Genomic DNA, 18,086 nt, shown 5'->3' on the forward strand with positions numbered 1-18,086 from the left:
CCACTGCCGTTTAGGATTACGAGACATTCAGTTTCAAATTAACAAAATCGATGTCTCCCTTTGTAAATAAGCTGAACGCTTTTTGTCTTCCGTTTATTATGGCTTAAAAATAATTCTTGTTGAAAATTGAGAATCTTAACACGAATGAGTTTTATAACAAATATTATTTTGTTAAGGAATAGTGTTGTTAGAGTAGTTAAAACAAGACACGCCAGACGGCGAAAAATGTACTTATTTTTAAGGAATGTACTTCTCTTATAAACTTCAAAAATCACAAAATAATAGCGTCTTATTTTCTTTTTCTCGTTCTCTGACTGACATGCTGAAAGTGAGAGAATATCTTCAAAAAGGAAGTCTTTGTGGACACATACTAGAAATATACTCAATGTTGATTCAGTGAAAACAAAATTTTAATTGTGTACAAATTATGGACACAGCGATGATGATGATATTGAATTTGAAATATGCTTGTGAGCGATATATATATATATATATATATATATATATATATATATATATATATATATATATATATATATATATATAAATGAAAGTGACTATGACTATGTCAAGTGTAATAACTCTTGAACCACCCGACCGATCTTGATCAAATTTTCAACATAGATGAGATTCGGGCATGGGATGATTTTCATCATTTTACTTTGACGGTGCAACTTAGGGGAGGGGGAGAGATATAAAAATAATCGAAAATGACCGATATTAATATCGAATCTATAGTTTTCGGGGTCGCTGAGATGATCAGTGACACTTCCGATGCAGTTTAAATCCAAATTCGGCTTCGCAACTTGGGAAACGGAGAGTTATATAAAAATGATCGAAAATAACCGATATTAGTATCGAGTCCATAGTTTTCGGGGTCGTTGAGATGAACAGTGACACTTCCGATACCGTTTAAATAAAAATTCAGCTCACAAAAAAGCATCTATCAGAGACACTTCAGTAATAGTAAAATGGGACATATTACTATTTTTTCTTATTTTAACCCAGTGAAGCGAGCAATTGATGCTAGTACATTCTATAGCACATTTTTGAATGGCAAGGCTAACATCAAAGCACTATAAATAGAAATACAAAGTAGAAACTGGGTCCAGTTGACTAAAGACAAACGTCAATGGAGAGCTTTTGTGAACGCGGCATTACACCTCCCGGTTCCAAAGGCCGTACTACTACTACTACTACTACTACTACTACTACTACTACTACTACTACTACTACTACTACTACTACTACTATTACTACTACTACTACTACTTCTACTTCTTCTTCTTCTTCTTCTTCTTCTTCTTGTTAACGTATTTTTTAAATGAATTCCAGCCCAGTTCTAAAGGAGAAATGTTGTTTGAAAAAAAAAATATTATCCTATTAAGGAACACAGCATCAGAGAACGCTATATACTTTCAATTGCACTACGTGCGTGCATATCCTAACCGGAGTGATCTCTCGGACAGTACACATTCCTACACTTATTATGCAACGTTCTTGCCCATGAGCAAAAAGAGAAAAGAAACCATTTTCATAAATGTGCCCAGAATTGATTATTTTGGTTCACTAAATCCAGAGATTATAATAAATTTCTTTTGAAATATACCTTGATTGCCTATATTCGTTGTAAATATTCTATAAATGTCACTGAAATATGTCTGGCTGTTTGGGATTATTGTCTTTACATTTTACAATGGAAGTAGATGTAGTTGCTATGTAGGGAATAGTGACTGTGATTCTTGAATGTGGAAGGTGCATTATGTTTTTATATTATTGTTCTGTCTCATTCTAGCAGACAGAGTAATCCTCACCCAATTCTACAATAACAAGCCACCAGAAATTCTTCACCAGGCCTCCATCATGCCTACTGAGCTAGTACCTCCACTTATTCCTGTATCATCAGAGGATGGTGGCAGCACCATTGTCCACTATGTCAATCCTTCAAATCATACCGTACCTTCTGGAGTCCAGTCTCCACTGCTGCCATCTAGTAGCATCCTCAACAGTCAAATCGCAAAGTAAGTGTCTTTAGTGCATGTCTTGGTGTCATTTTCCTTGTATTTTTTAAGTGATTAAACATTTGTGTCTATATTTTTGTGTGATTTTGTGGCTGTATGTATTGGTGTGTAATTAAATGTGGGAAATGCTTTATAGTGCATGTTTATTTTTCAAAAAATATAAACTTTATCTTTTTTACAATAACAACTGAGTCGATTATTTATTTATTTTTTTTTACATATACTCAATCAACATATACCCATGTCTAAAACTTAAGGGGATGTCTGGATAACAGTTACAACATGAGAAATTAGTACAAAAATAAATCTGCTCAGCCGGAAGTGTAGAACATATACCAGTAGACAACAAACGCTTACAATGATACATATTCAAAATTCTGACTAATACACTTACGTCATGTGAGTTACCATCTGTTGGTCGTCACAAGTCCGAGTTTTTGTTGCCAGAGATGGTTCATATGTGGTTTGGTTACTATGAAAAGCTTGCAAGCTACGCAATGTGCACTCATACTACAGCTTCTGTAGTGAATCATCAGACTCTCACAAACACAATGCGCAATTGACTGTGGTGGATGTGTTAACGCTGCAATTCTTCGTCAGAGAGTAACTCACCATGCTTAATGTGATTGAGGTCCAGTGACCTCTCTGGCCACTCGAGACATGTGATGTCTTCATGCTACAGGTAATTCTCCATCAAGTGTGTCCTATGTGGATGTGCATTATCGTTCATAAAACGAAATTCAGGACCATATGCACCTCAGAAAAGTTGGATATACTGTTCAAAAATTACGTTTCTGAAGAATTCAGCTGTTTCCGTCTGCTGCTGGAACGTTAGACCCTAACATGATGTCTTACCACTCTACCATGACATCAATGCCTCCATACTTGTATACTTGTCCCTTTCAATATTACGTACTTTAGTGCTGATAATGTGTTCCTGGTGCTCTCCAAACAAACAGACACTGAGAATCATTCTGCAAACTAAAACGTGGCTTGACACTAAAGGGTGCATACTCTATTGTTCTAGGGTCCACTTACTGTGGACGGTACACCATTCGCGCTACTGTTGTGTGAGGGAAATGCGCCGTACTGGTCGGGCATTCATACAATGTGCAGTCATGTAAAACCCGATATACAATTTGACGTGAAACGTAGATTCCAGAGGCAGCTGCAAGATCTCGAGCTATTGTACCTTCTGTGCTTACTGGCCTTCGTCGAGCATAAGACCGACAATAATCCTTACGCGGAGTTGTTGTACGTCGACGATCTCCACCATACTGACTGCCAATATTTTCACCAGGCAAGGAAACGATTTCACAGTCGCGACACAACATTGCAAGGAACGATCTAGTTCCTAACCATAGCTTGTTGACTTTGGGCCATTTCTAATCTTCAGATGATCCGTCTGCGCGTTACACCATTCACATATAATTACCGCGTGAGCTGAGAGTAATCTAAAAAAAAAAAAAAAAAAAGTGTAGCAGACACTTCTTATTTACGGACAAATATATCATGTCCTATCGGTGTCGGTTATTCAGAGGTTTCACTGTATTAGGTATTCAAAATAATTGTGTTTAATTTTATTCCTACAAAGAGAAGAGCAATAAGACGTAGTCGTATCTGGAAAATCAGAAATAGTTTGTATCAAAAGCAATAACCTGTTTCCAGGGCTTAAGCTGCCTACTTTCTGGAGATAAGAGGAGGAACAACGCATGATCTGTTCTTATCTCAAAATTTTACTTCCTTCAATCTAGCCTGTTGTAACCAATTTACCTGTAGTAACTATTTTGTTTCTGTTTTTTTTTTTATCTGTCAGTAATTTTGCTATTAATGTCCGCCCTCTCTTATATGACTAGTACTGATAAAATTGGAATGGATTCAAACAATGGATTCTTTAAATATTCGATTAAAATTCGGGCCGCGGTAGAGCGCTCGCCTCTTGTACATGGGGTCCTTGGTTTGATCCCAGCTTGCATCAAATGAACTTTGTGGTGGACAAACATCGTGTGCGTAGGTTTTGTCGGGTTCTCACATTTTCTCCCACTTTTTTCATTCCATTATTTTCATTCATTTCTCGTCGTCACCGTCTCCTTTAGCTTAGCCGGTATAACTGTGGGACGTAAAACTTAGAGATTTAATTTAATTTCAATTCAATTAAAATCCATTTTTTAACGTATCATGATTATGCTCCGAAGATAAAGGAGACGGTGACAGTGAGATAGTGGTGGAATGAAAAAAGCAGGAGTAAGTAGCAGAACCCCGAGAAAATCCATTGAAACTGTATTTGTATATCACAAAACCCACTTTACGAAAGCTGGGATCGAACAAGCGACCTTACGTAGTAGAGGTGAGCGCTCTATACCAGGCCCCGAATACATTTCATTATTCGAACATTATTTGAATAAATATTTGCACAAAGATCAAGTTAGTCTCGTTTCACAATGTGAAACTTCGGTTAGGGATGCGGACGAGACGAGTCGAGACAGGATTTTCCTGACAAAATTCGAGTCTAGACACGGCTCTTCCAATAGAAAAATATACATTTTTCGAGTCGAGACATCACTTTTACAGCACATTTTCGAGACGAGACAACCACAAATATTGTCTCGTGCGCATCCCTAACGGTAGACTTCCAAACTACTGGAATTCAATACTCAAACCTGAAAAAAAAAAAAAAATGAAATCTTTCAGTTTAACGTTCCGCGATTCCGAGGAAACGGGACTACTCCGATAAAACCCTCAAAACTCAAACTTGAACTAGTGCATCTATAACTACTGGTTGCAATAGATTAATAAGATCAAAGACAGAACATGTTTCTCGGACGCTGAGTCCATATCAAAAAGCTATTACCCAATAATCTTTAGGTCTACTATTTTTGTTCTATGATGATAAATGTTGAAATTGGAAATGTTAGTTATTTGAACAAATATCGGACAAAAAGGATAGTTTTTGAACAATTATATACTACAAAAGCAATAAGTATTTCAACAATTATACGGACCAAAAAGGATAGTTATTGGAACATTTTTTTTCGGACAAAAGAATAGTTATTTCAACAATTATATCGGACAAAAAGAATAATTATTTGAAATTTTTTTCGGACAAAAGGAATAGTCATTTCAACAAGTATATTGGGCAGAAAGAATAGTTATTTGAACAATTACATTGGACAAAAATAATTTTTATTTGAACTACTACATCGGACAAAAAGAATAGTTATCCGAATGTTTATATCGGAAAAAAAGAATAGTTATTTGAACAATTATACCGGACAAAATCAATTTCTATTTGAACTACTACATCGGACAAAAGGAATAGTTATTTGAACAAGTATATCGGACAAAAATAATATCCATTTGAACTACTACATCAAACAAAAAGAATAGTTATTCGAACACTTATATCCGACAAAAATAATTTCTATTTGAATAATTATATCGGACAAAAATAATTTCTATTTGAACTACTACATCAAACAAAAAGAATAGTTACTTGAACACTTATATCGGACAAAAAGAATAGTTATTTGAACATTTTTCGGTTAAAAAAGAATACTTATTTGAAGAATTTTTGGGGCAAAAAGTATTGTTGTTTGAACAAAATTTTCAGACAAAAAAGGAAAATTATTTGAACAATTATATCGGACAAAAAGAATAGTTATTCAACATTTTTCGGACAAAAGGAATAGTTATTTGAAATTTTTTCGGACAAAAGATTAGTTATTTGAAGGAGAATATCGGACATAAAGAATAGTTATTCGAACAATCATATCGGACAAAAAGAATGGTTATTCGAACAACTATATCGGACAACAGGAATAGTTACTTGAACATTTTTTTTGGACAAAAAGAATAGCTATTTCAACAACATTTTCAGACAAAATAAATAGTTATTCAAACAAAATTTTCGACGAAAAGAATAGTTATTTCAACAATTATATCGGACACAAAGAATAGTTATTTGAAGAATTATTTGAACAAAAAGAATAGTTATTTGAACAATTATATTGAACAAAAACGATAGTTATTCGAAGAATTATTTGGATAAAAAGAATAGTTATTTGAACAATTATATTGGACAAAAAGAAAAGGTATTTGAACAATTACATTGACAAAAAGAGTAGTTATTTGAACAATTACATTGACAAAAAGAGTGGTTATTTGAACAATTATATTGACAAAAAGAATAGTTATTCGCAGAATTATTTGAACAATTATATAGGACAAAAAGAATAGTTATTTGAACAATTATATTGAACAAAAAGAATAGTTATTCGCAGAATTATTTGAACAATTATATAGGACAAAAAGAATAGTTATTTGAACAATTATATTAAACAAAAAGAATAGTTATTCGCAGAATTATTTGAACAATTATATAGGACAAAAAGAATAGTTATTTGAACAATTATATTGAACAAAAAGTATAGTTATTCGAAGAATTATTTGAACAAAGGAATAGTTATTTGAACAATTATATAGGACAAAAAGAATAGTTATTTGAACAATTATATTGAACAAAAAGTATAGTTATTCGAAGAATTATTTGAACAAAGGAATAGTTATTTGAACAATTATATAGGACAAAAAGAATAGTTATTCGAACAATTATATTGGACAAAAAGAATAGTTATTTGAACAATTACATTGACAAAAAGAATAGTTATTTGAACAATTACATTGACAAAAAGAGTAGTTATTTGAACAATTACATTGACAAAAAGAATAGTTATTTGAACAATTACATTGACAAAAAGAGTAGTTATTTGAACAATTATATTGACAAAAAGATTAGTTATTCGAACAATTATATCGGACAAAAGAATAGTTATTACAACAATTATATCGGACAAAAATAACAGTTACTTGAACAATTATATTGACAAAAAGAATAATTATTTGAACAATTTATTGGATAAAAATAATTTTTATTTGAACTACTACATCGGAGAAAAGAATAGTTATTTGAACACTTATATCGGACAAAATGAATAGTTATTTGAACAATTATTAGGAAAAAGATAGTTTATTCTAATAACGAATAATTATTCCAATATTAGAAACAAGGAACAATAACTGAAAAAATATTCGAATTGTTTTAACAGCACTATACTGTTTTAATCTTACGTAAAACTTTTTTCTGCTTTAATTAATGCATACCTTTTCTCCTTATGTTTTGCAGCGTCCCTCCGCTGGAACCCATTCCAACTCGGTCACCGGCGGACACTTTGACCAGCGTCATCACCTCCACTTCTATCATCGTATCCGATAGGGATGAAGAAGAAACTCCAGACGACATTCCTTATCTTGTAAAGAAACATGACAGTTAGAGACCTAAAATACGAAAAGAAAATCATAATTATTCATTGAAACTTGGCAGTGTTTCCAATATTAAAAGTTGTATATAAATACGAGGAATGATCCATTTATAAACGAAAATTTGTAAATACGTCAAATCATGTAAATTTTAAGGTTAAAGTAAAATACCATTGTAGCAGTATTCAAACCTCTTTGTTAGGGGAGGCTAATTCCTACTTTTGGTTCATTCCAGATGTTAAAACATTGTTAAAAATTACATGTTTAATATGATGAATAAGATTAGCCTCTAACATAACAGATTAGATAATAGTTCCGGGCAACAGTTAGCGACCAATCCAATTGCCTGAGAAGAAACCGTTTATTTGTAGTGAATCAACACCTGGTGAGCCAGGAGCGGTCTAACGTTTGTATGATGAGACAAAACGATAAGATATCGCGGTTCTCAAAACGAAAGAATCGTACCTATAGATCAAACACTAAAGAGCTTAAGAGCGTGCCATACTAAAAATAATTTATTCATAAGTGAAAGGAGATAATGAAATGCAACTTTTCAGAATCATAGATAATATTATTCTACAACAGAAAATATGAACCTGAAGAATTTTCAGTGTTGCCATTCATAGAAATTACAGGTTGCCAGAATAACAATTTCCCTAAAATCTAAGTTAAGGCAGCGACTAGAGGAACAAATTCAACTACATTTGATTACGTATTGTGTATTGGTATCCTGTGAACTATTTTTTTTTAATAATTGTATTTAGTTTGTAATAAACAAAACAATTTTAACATACAGTTATTAGAATTAAATAATAATGTTATTCAAAAAGTAGTACACATTATTCCGAAACAACCTGATACGTAATTAAATGCAGTTGAGTTCGTTCCTCTAGTCGCTGCCTTTACTTTGATTTTTGGGGAAATGTTATTCTGGAATACTATAATTTATATGGATGACAACACTGAAAATTACTCAGGTTCATATTTTCTGTTGTAGAATAACATTATCTATGATTTTGGTAAGTTGCATTTCATTATCTCCTTTCATTTGTAAAAAACAAGCAAAAGAAAAATGGTAAATTTTGTATTATTTTTAGTATGGCAGGCTCTTAAAAGAGAAAATTTATTCCGATAGCACTGTACAATGAGAGTTTTAACACAAAAGGTAACTTATTTATACTACAATTGTCGCTTGTTCACGTTGAACTTACATGAAAGCAATCTCGAACCCAATTAAATTTTTCGTTATGATCTCATGAACTATTTTTCATAATAGAATAATTATTTCGTCTTTTTTCATTTGTCTTTCTTATTTCTATAAATTTTATTCAAAGTAATTTGTAAATTACTTTTACTACTAATTATTTGCAAATAAATAATTCCCCAATAAAATTCTAATATGGAAAAAATACCGAGTGTTTTAAAAAAATAACTCAGAGTAATTACATGAGATAATGGGGAAGTCTTTGTTCAGAGATTGGCAACTATAGTCCGCATCAACTGAACTGGTGGATGGCTTCAACCAATGAGATCGCAGCGCGATGTTGGATCTTGTTGCCAAATCTCCGGTGAGAAAGCCAGCTTCAAGCGGGCGCACATTGCATATATCAAAAGGCACACTTGTCACGAACAATATCCAGTATGTCATAACAATACATAACTTCGACACTAATAAGATCATTAACGTATGTAACTTACTAATACTACTACTATTTTCTGTTACAAATATAGTATAAATACTATAGGTCGTTTGATTCAAATGTTCGCATGATAAACAAATGAAGGTAAATATACTTGATATTAGTTGGCTACGTAGTCGCTATTAACCCATCCACATGCATCTCTAAATCAAATTTAATACTTTGCAAACCGATGGCCAAACTCTACCCAATTTTGATTTTTCTAAATTCCGAGACAAAGAAAGTATCACAACAAGAAAATAATTACGTGTTATGCAAAATTGATGGAAAATACATACGGAATGCACCGTGTTCCAGTAATGAGGAGCATTTACCTCTAATGATAAGCGTCTTTGATTCGATTAAAACAACTCATAATTTGGTGGTGGAAACGTGTTTGTAGGTTTCTCGGAATTTTCCCATTTCCTCCCATTACCTTGATTGCTTTAATTCTTCCACCATCATTAATTAGAGAGGATTCATAAAATAAATCTTTTAAAGCAAATTTCATTGATAACATTAACTTTCATAGTGAAGTAATAACCATAATAAGGAATCGCAGGAAAATAAAAACAGCTGTAAAATACGAAAAAAAAAAATTAAGCTAGAAACATGGTTAATTCACCAATATTTTCAGTAAAATGTATTCTACAACTCTTAGTTACTGTTTTAGATCAGAAATATCAAGTTTCTATCTTACTTTCGGCCGAAATATTTTTTCCACTTTATTGCTCTGGCAACATCGCTGCAATCGAGTTGGTCGACGCGAGAGCAGTCCTGAAGGTCATACGCCAGTTGTGGTGCCGCATACTATAGTACCAGTGTTGCTGTCAGGTGTGTCTAACAGATGTAATTCACCTATGACTACATTGTAATTGCACATTTAGTGAAATAGGTCAAAGTTAATAATTTGAGGGGGAGGGGGAAAGATAGGCCTATCCGATGCTTTATGTATATCTGACAACTTTAAAATTACAAGATTAGAGCAAATTGGAACAAATAAGATGCATTTTTAATATCGATATATACAATTAACATAATCTTTATCAAGTTTTCAGAAATCATAAGCATAATTACAGCATTCATATTTCGAATTTCGTACATTTAAGGGTACAAAATGTGCTTAAGTTATTAAATTTTCCTTGAAGTAATCAGTTTTGGTCTTGATTTTTGCCATTACGAGGTAACCAGAGATGTAATGCACTTGTCAGTGATACTTAACAGATACAGTGTTGCCAGTATACTTTTTATTATTTAAAAAAATAGGATTTTTCGTAATTCATTAGGCCTATTTATAACTTTTTTTAAAAATGCTTTACACAAGTTTCATTTTCTCTTATACTATAGGTAGCCATGTTCAATGATATTGAAATATGGAAAAAATGTTGTATTGAGTAGCATAAATATAAGTACTATTTTGTACAAAAATATACTTACGTTTTGAGTTCTTTTCTCTCCCATGATCGGTAACGTTTCTGACAATTGTAAAATGACGAAGAAGATTTAATTTATTTATATTGCAATTTTGTTTAGAATATATATAGGTTTCAACCTTTGAACACAAATTGTTTCTTTTGTTTTGTCGTGAACAGTTTCTGAATTATGTTATTTTCCAAACAAAACACAGTAATTTGCTTGACCTTTTGGACATTCCGTATACTGTATTAAACTTGGATCATAGAGTACTTTTTTTAAAAATAGATCTATAATCAAAAGTGTACAAATAGAGAATAATAACAATGTAAAACTAAAAAAATACTGCCAAGTTTCAATAGAAATCAAAATATTCGTGGTACAAAGATACATATTTGAAGTATTGTTAATAGTACTGTACTGTACGATGTCCATTATTTATATGTATATTTCCAAGTGTAGATGCAACAGAACCCTACCATTGAATCTTATTATTGTAACTATTATTATTTAAAAATTTTCAAACTCTTAAGAGGCATCATCCCGACGAAAATAAAATACCGCTAATTTTACAGTAATTATGTGATATCTTCAAATAGATAAACGATAATCGAAATGTGGAACAAGACCGCTCTAGATAATATCATTTTACATAAGATACCGTTATCACGATTCACTTATCTGCTTTCGATTTCGAGTGATTTTGAAAATCGACATTTATTTTCGCGTTTCTAAACAGCAGAAAACGGAAAGCCACTAGGTGACTTGTGATAACGGTACCTTATGCAAAATAATATTGTCTAGGGCGCTCTTGTTTCACATTTCAATTATCTTTTATCTATTTGAAGATATCACATGATTACTGTAAAATTAGCGGTATTTTAATTTCGCCGAGATGAGGCCTCTTAACAACAGATTATTACTAAGTCCTTTTGGCAAGTCCTGGGACTAATGGGTTTTATGTCTTAGGTTTGTTCCTGGAAATGTTTCTTCCACGTTTTTCGATTTTCAGCTTCCTCTTTTAACTCCCAATATGCTCTTGTATTTTTCAAATCATCGATCAGTTGTGTTCATCTTCTTCGTATTTCTAGTTTTCCTGCCATCCTTCCTTCTATGGCGGTATGAACAAAACAATTTCTTCGCAAGATGTGTCCAATCCGATTGGCCTTCCTATGAAGGAAGCTGGCTGCGTCTTCTTCTCTCCTATCCGTTTTAAAACATCTTCGTTTGTTACTCTCTCTGTCCATTTTATCTTCTCTATCTTCTTCCAACACTACATTTCGAAGCTCTCTAAATATTTTTTCTCTAATTTCCTTGATGTTCAAATCTCTGAACCATATAGTCCAATGCTCTACATAAAGCACTTGACCAACTTCATCCCTAGTCCAATATTGAGTCTGCTCGTTAAGAGTGATCTTTTCTTGTTGAATGTTTCTTTGGCTATGGCAATTCTTGATCTGATCTCTTTGGTACAGTAAGCGTCTCTCGTCAAAATACTTCCCAACTACTTGAAATTATTAGCAAGAATTACTGGCAACGTCAAATTCAGAACTTTTATTTTCCTTCAGGGAGAACCGTTTGCAAGTCTCCGGATAGGAGAGGAAGTTTCAAAAATCAGAGAAGTAATAGCGTTATAGTAAAAGAAACTTGTGTGGAGAGTATTTCGAAATTCCTGATACAACGTTTGGGGAGTGATTCTACTTTCGAAAACCAGTTAAAAAGGGGGAAAAATCAAGACAAGTCGAAATAGGGTTCATTTCTAAACTACGAACATAGGAGCCCACAGCAGGGAAAGGAGGCAACTGCACTCCCCTGGATTTTCAAAAGAAGTTCTTTCCTTTGAAATACGTGTCAAAACATGAAAGATTTGCTTATTAACACAACTACAGTATTTAATATATTTACTGTAGTTAATACAATTATACACTGTGAGTCAACCTGTGTATATATACGATTTCGCTCATGTATCGGTTCTTTGCTCCTACCCTTACCTCAATTAGAAAAAAAAATCTACAGTCTTTTCTTACTACAAATCTCCAAATTGCAGTATAAATTTCGCGAACACAAAGTCCAAACTCCCAAGACATAAGAGAAAGGGGCTTGGAATTTATTTTTAGGTTAAATTATACATAAACAAGACAATAATATAAAATTCAAAACATTAAGGAAGCAGTACAGAAGGATATTTTCCCCCTACATTGATATCCAATCTTTAGGTTATATAATAGCACTGTGTTCGTTATATTTAAATTATGGAAATATTTCAAAAATAATTCACATACCAACTGTTCAAATGATAACACAAGAACTCGAATTTATTTGAACTACTGTATTTTTTATGGATTTTCTGCATTTAACTTATTATTTTTATAATTAATCTTTTTAATAAGCGAACTTCACACATCCAATATGGCTTCCTCTCATACTATGTGTAAAACTATCCAGAAACAACAAGTTTCTACATGTTTGACCACAAAAAAAGAAAATGATACCATACGATACAGACCATAGGAAATGATATCATAAGATACAGACCATTATCCTTAATAACATATACATATTAGTACAAGTTATCGTTACATAATTTTCACGAAAACGAAAACAATTTTAACGTTTCTTCATGCAAATTTTTAGCTTGTCCTCGTGACCAGAATTATCAACACCCTATACGTTGTAATAGGATTTTCGAAATATGTGGTTTCCTGAGAGAAACCCTAACTCAACACTACTAGACATAGTTTATCATAACATAGTTTGTGGATAATGAAAGTCCTATTATGATAAGTCTTTTTCTAGTCTTCGATAAGATGTACCAAAGTATAACAAAATTTTAAATTAAAAAAAAAAAGAAAATCTTTTTTGCGGAGGGGGAGTTGTATTTCAAAATTTTAACAGTGCCAATGCAAATGAGAGGAGATTCTAGTTGTTTTTCAATATAACTTACTTGTATCAGCCCTTCGCTTGAAACCACAGAATCCTGCTTCTGGTAGGGCGTTCATTTCAAAAAGTGGTTTGGTTTCCAGTATAAATCGCAAATTCTGTCTATTTGGACGATAAATAAAAATAAATAAATACATAAATAAAAATAAAAAGTAAATAAATAGTATAAAATAAAATAAATGTATGTTTCCTCTCAAAAGAATAATTTAAAAAAGCAAAGAAAAGAAAGAATCAAAATTGTAAAAAAATATGTATGTATAGATATAGATATGAATATTCTTAATGTTTTCATGCATTGTTTTTATAAATACTTTTCAATTTTTTTAATATTTCGAGTTATTGTCTCTTTCTGTATATTTTTCATAGTAAAATGAGGCCTTGAAAAGCTAAATAAGAATTTTAAATTTCACAAAATACAAAATTAAAACTTTTATTTTAAAGATTCATATCAGCTAATCGAAACAGGGGGGCGAATACTAATGAAAATTTAATATATATCTTAACTGAAATTATTGAGAGTATCCATGTCTCTCAATATAGCCACGATTATTATATTCCTCCCCATGTTTACCTATTGGATTTTTCTATTAAATAATCAATTTATCTGTAGTTTCGGTTTAGAAGAGTCACTGTATATCACTATCTTTACTTCTTAACTTAAGGGTGGGACAGTGGATGGTCTATGGGCTAGGCAAATGAAATTAAGACTGTAACACAACCTTGTCACATGGTATGGTTAAACAGACGCTCTTCAACGTGAGTAGGTAATAGATACAGCTCGATCTCTGCTTTTAACACGATAGATGTGGCAACACTGCTGCCTTCTCATTTGTTCCAAAAGCCAGTTGCAGCGCCGCCTTCAAGCACCATAAACGTTGTCTCTAAGTTTAGTTTACAAAAATATCCAACCAAGTAATTCTAAGTGGAGAAGTTGTGTGGTTATCCTTGATTTTTCTGCTGAAAGGCAAAGGACATACAATCTTTCCCACCAGGAAGAATGACTAATTTTATTTAAAGGAATATCACATGTTTCCATCTTGTTCCTGAACTAGCTATAAAGAACGTACCGCAAGATAGATCTAGCTTCGTAATAACTAAATGATTATTTTTGCTGTGATTTTCGGTTTTATTTTAAAGAGCTCTTTACAGCTTTTCAAGGCCTCAAACATTGCGAAATTTAGGTTAAAACCTTCTGTTTGTAATCTTATTAAAACTGAAATAAAACTGTGAACTATATTCATTTGTTTCATGCTTGACTTATTCCTTCTTCCACCCAAATAAACTATAATTCTGTAGGTGCAGGTTACTTACGTTCGGTGGCGCGTGGAGAAACGTTCATTTTTTTTTTTTAATCGACTATTGCAACGATTCATCTCCACTTATATAAACTAATCATTATCGAATCATTAACTAATCGAATTGAACTTATATAAATTCATGTCCAATTAAAGTTTTGAAATGTTTCTGATACAGAGATCGAATGATGTTTCTGATAGCGCTATTAAATCGAATGTGACTATGTATAACTGAACGATGTTAAAAACCCTTCTAATGATAATCTTTGGGTAGTATTAGCCGTTTTACTATTCTCTAAGTCTCAGTGTAATGAAACCAGTTCTGCCTTTGAGTAAAGCGGGATTGACTAAAATACAGGAGATAAACTTCAAAATGAATTAAAATTTCAGAGACAAGTCTTACGATATATTGAGGGGGGGGGGGGGAAGAGGAGACAGTAAAGAAAAAAGAATTTTAGAAATGAACCAAAAAATAATAATTAAAAGATTGCGACCTTGGCCAACAAATTCAGGAATTATCCACAAAAATGTATCAAAAGATTGCGAGCTTGGCCAATAATACGGTCTAGTTTTTCGATTAGGGGCCACAAAAATTTTGGACGGCCTCTAAATCGAGTTTTCGAATTTTCTACGCAATAAGCACATCATACTGAGTTAAGTGATTGTTTAGGTTTGGCTATAGTACTGTATATGCAGTTCTCCAGATATAAGGAGTACAGGAAAATTTTTAGTTGAAATATATTGGATCTTTTGATTCAAAAAGTCTTTGGTCAGGTGTCCATAACTATTGCCATATTCAGTGGTGCCCACCCCCCCTTATGTCCATGACGCACCCCCCCGCAATTTTCTATCCGTAGGTGTTCTTCCATGAAAAAATTCTTCTTTTCGATTAATTGTTGCACCCCCTCAAACATATTTATATAGATTTTTAACCCCGCCAAATATTTCAATGACGCAGTTTGCGTCATACCCCCCTCTGTGGGCACCCCTGCCATATTTACTCGTCCATAATATGCATTCTATTTTTGATAGAGAAAATTGAAAATCAAAAATAGTCATATTTCGCATATAGACACAGCATAATAAGTTAACGGCAGAAAATCCGTGAATTTAAAAATAAAAATTCAAGGATTTAGATTTCTGAGCTTTCGGTATCTATGACCATGTTAGCCCGTCGCGTATGAGGAATGACGTCCCTTAGCGAGCACACTATTCGGGGAAAGAGAAGGAAGGAGGGAGGTGGCCTGGGACCTATAAGTTAGGTACCACCCCGCCATTTGCCTCGTGTGAATGAGGAAAACCTGATTCAGGATGGCTGGCATGAAAAAGCTTTTTACATTTTTTTCGACCGAGTGTCCTCATCGGGAATCGAACCCTGGACCACTCGCACCGAAGTCGAGAGCGTTGGTGACTACGCTACGCGAAGCCACATAAAAATCCAAGGAACGAAATTCGGTCTCCATGGAGATGGTGATTAAATTAGATGGAACTGAAGATGTTATGATTCATAAAGAAATATACACGATTCTAGCAACAGTGATTCTGAGCGATGTGGCTACCAATATCCGAGACAATTTTTCGTAACTGCGAAACACATAATGTTATTTGATAAAATAATGTTATTTATTCTCCAACATACATTTGACTCAGTATTTCAGTGTACATAATATTATCACTGTATTGACGTTAAGAGAGTAATGTAATAATTTGATACTAACAAGGGAACATCTTATATTGATAGCAGCATTGCCCAATCAAACAATGTGTAATCGATAAAGGAGTGAAGAAAAATGAGAAATCCAAAGTTTTACCGCCCGACATCCAAAATCACAGGAGATACAGAGGAAAAAATAATCTAGAATCATGTGAAGATAGCAATGCAAAAGATACACTGACACAGATAGAGCTTCAAAATGATTAAAGTAATCAAAATGACATTTACACAACAGTATAGTAAGCAAACATTGTACCCACAGACATGCTAAATAACATCACATGTAATGCAGTGTTGCCAACTGAGCACAAAATAAAGTTTTGTTAAATGGCACGGAACACAAATTAAACATGTAGAAAATATAATTATGAGTAGACCCATACCTGTGAAGTCATGATGTACAGTGTTGCCAACGTTTGAAGGTAGGCCTATATGAATTCCTATATTAATTTCGGATGTAGAAGAGAACATACAGTACACGATTCAAACTCGTTTAAACCAAAATATGAGACCACAAACACGAATATAATCACTGAAGTACGAAAATAAGAGACAAAGCACAGTGTCGAAGCTAGTGATGAGCAAATGCAAGACCAAGACCAAGACCGGGGTGGTCTTGGTTTTGCATATCCAGTCTTGGTCTTGGTCTTGCACTGGAACAATTGGTCTTGGTCTTGGTCTTGGTCTTGCTGCAAGAGTCTTGCAAGTCTTGCTTTTATGAAATCTTATGCTTTTCTTAGGTAAATTTTACTCTGAATAAATTCTACAATACGCCAATAGTAACAGAAATACACTGTATGTTTCTAAATGTAATATAGTTTACCTTCGTGTAAGTATGATGATAGTGTACAACATAGGCGATAATCTTTTTTTTTTTTTTTTTTTTAATGGGTGCCCGCGCTTCACTACTTATAAGATAAAATACAACGATTCGTAATCTTTTTATATTTTTGAACAGATTCAATACCCACTGGTTCCCAAAAATTGGGGAGGCTACCCCTGCACTGAGAAAAATCCATTCTCCGGACAGCGGTATATTGTACAAATATACGGAATCCTTTTGCTTACTACAGAAATCAGTACGGATCATACGTTATCCATATGCTGAATACGCACTGCCAGTAGATGTTACATCATGCCGTTACAGGATGTCTAACATCTAACAGTTTTCAGTATATTACATGCATATACTTATGTTACATTCCTCAGCTATATGTTATATATGTCCATTTGTATGTGAGATCCTGACCGCCTACATTGTTTCATACAGAAAATACGTATAGATGGAACACTTATACAGAAAGTATTATAAAACATGCGTTTTCAGTTATACGTCTGCTGTACGTTAAGTCCAAAAACTACTGGAATTACGCATGTAACCTACCTTTTTAAGTACGCCACCTACAATTTTTTTTCTCAATGTGAGACGCATGAAAGAAAATCAAGACGACACAGATTACTGAAATACCATGAATTGTTAAATTATGTTTACATACTAAAGGCGTCAGATATTTTTTTATTTTCAACCAAGATTAGCTAATCTTTGTACTGAACAAACTTCCAATTATATATTGAGATTTTTTTTTTTTTTACTAATTTTAATATGTACTCTATGGAACAGAAACATAAACACTACTCAAAAGGATGAAAAATATATTGGAGGTTTTCGTTAAAAGAAGAAAATTAGCTGGGTTGAACGGAAAACGAA

The 18,086-nt window shown here is 33.0% G+C and overlaps 1 protein-coding gene across 2 annotated transcripts in view; it reads left to right on the forward strand.

Annotated features, from left to right (window-relative positions):
• LOC145693603 (uncharacterized) overlaps positions 1 to 14,595 on the forward strand; it is a 99,091-nt gene extending 84,496 nt beyond the window's left edge. Inside the window, exons 6-7 of one of the 2 annotated variants that reach the window (XM_081769737.1) lie at positions 1,796 to 2,021; positions 7,204 to 14,595. In XM_081769737.1, coding sequence (XP_081625863.1) covers positions 1,796 to 2,021; positions 7,204 to 7,351 — 374 coding nt within the window. In that variant the 3' untranslated portion in view covers positions 7,352 to 14,595. The remainder of the gene's footprint in view (positions 1 to 1,795; positions 2,022 to 7,203) is intronic. The other variant, XM_081769738.1, reaches the window with a different exon arrangement.
• Positions 14,596 to 18,086: the final 3,491 nt, after the last annotated feature.

The sequence above is a fragment of the Thermobia domestica genome, chromosome 8, assembly GCF_964235325.1.
Source record: "Thermobia domestica chromosome 8, izTheDome1.hap1.1, whole genome shotgun sequence".
Taxonomy (NCBI): Eukaryota; Metazoa; Arthropoda; class Insecta; order Zygentoma; family Lepismatidae; genus Thermobia; species Thermobia domestica.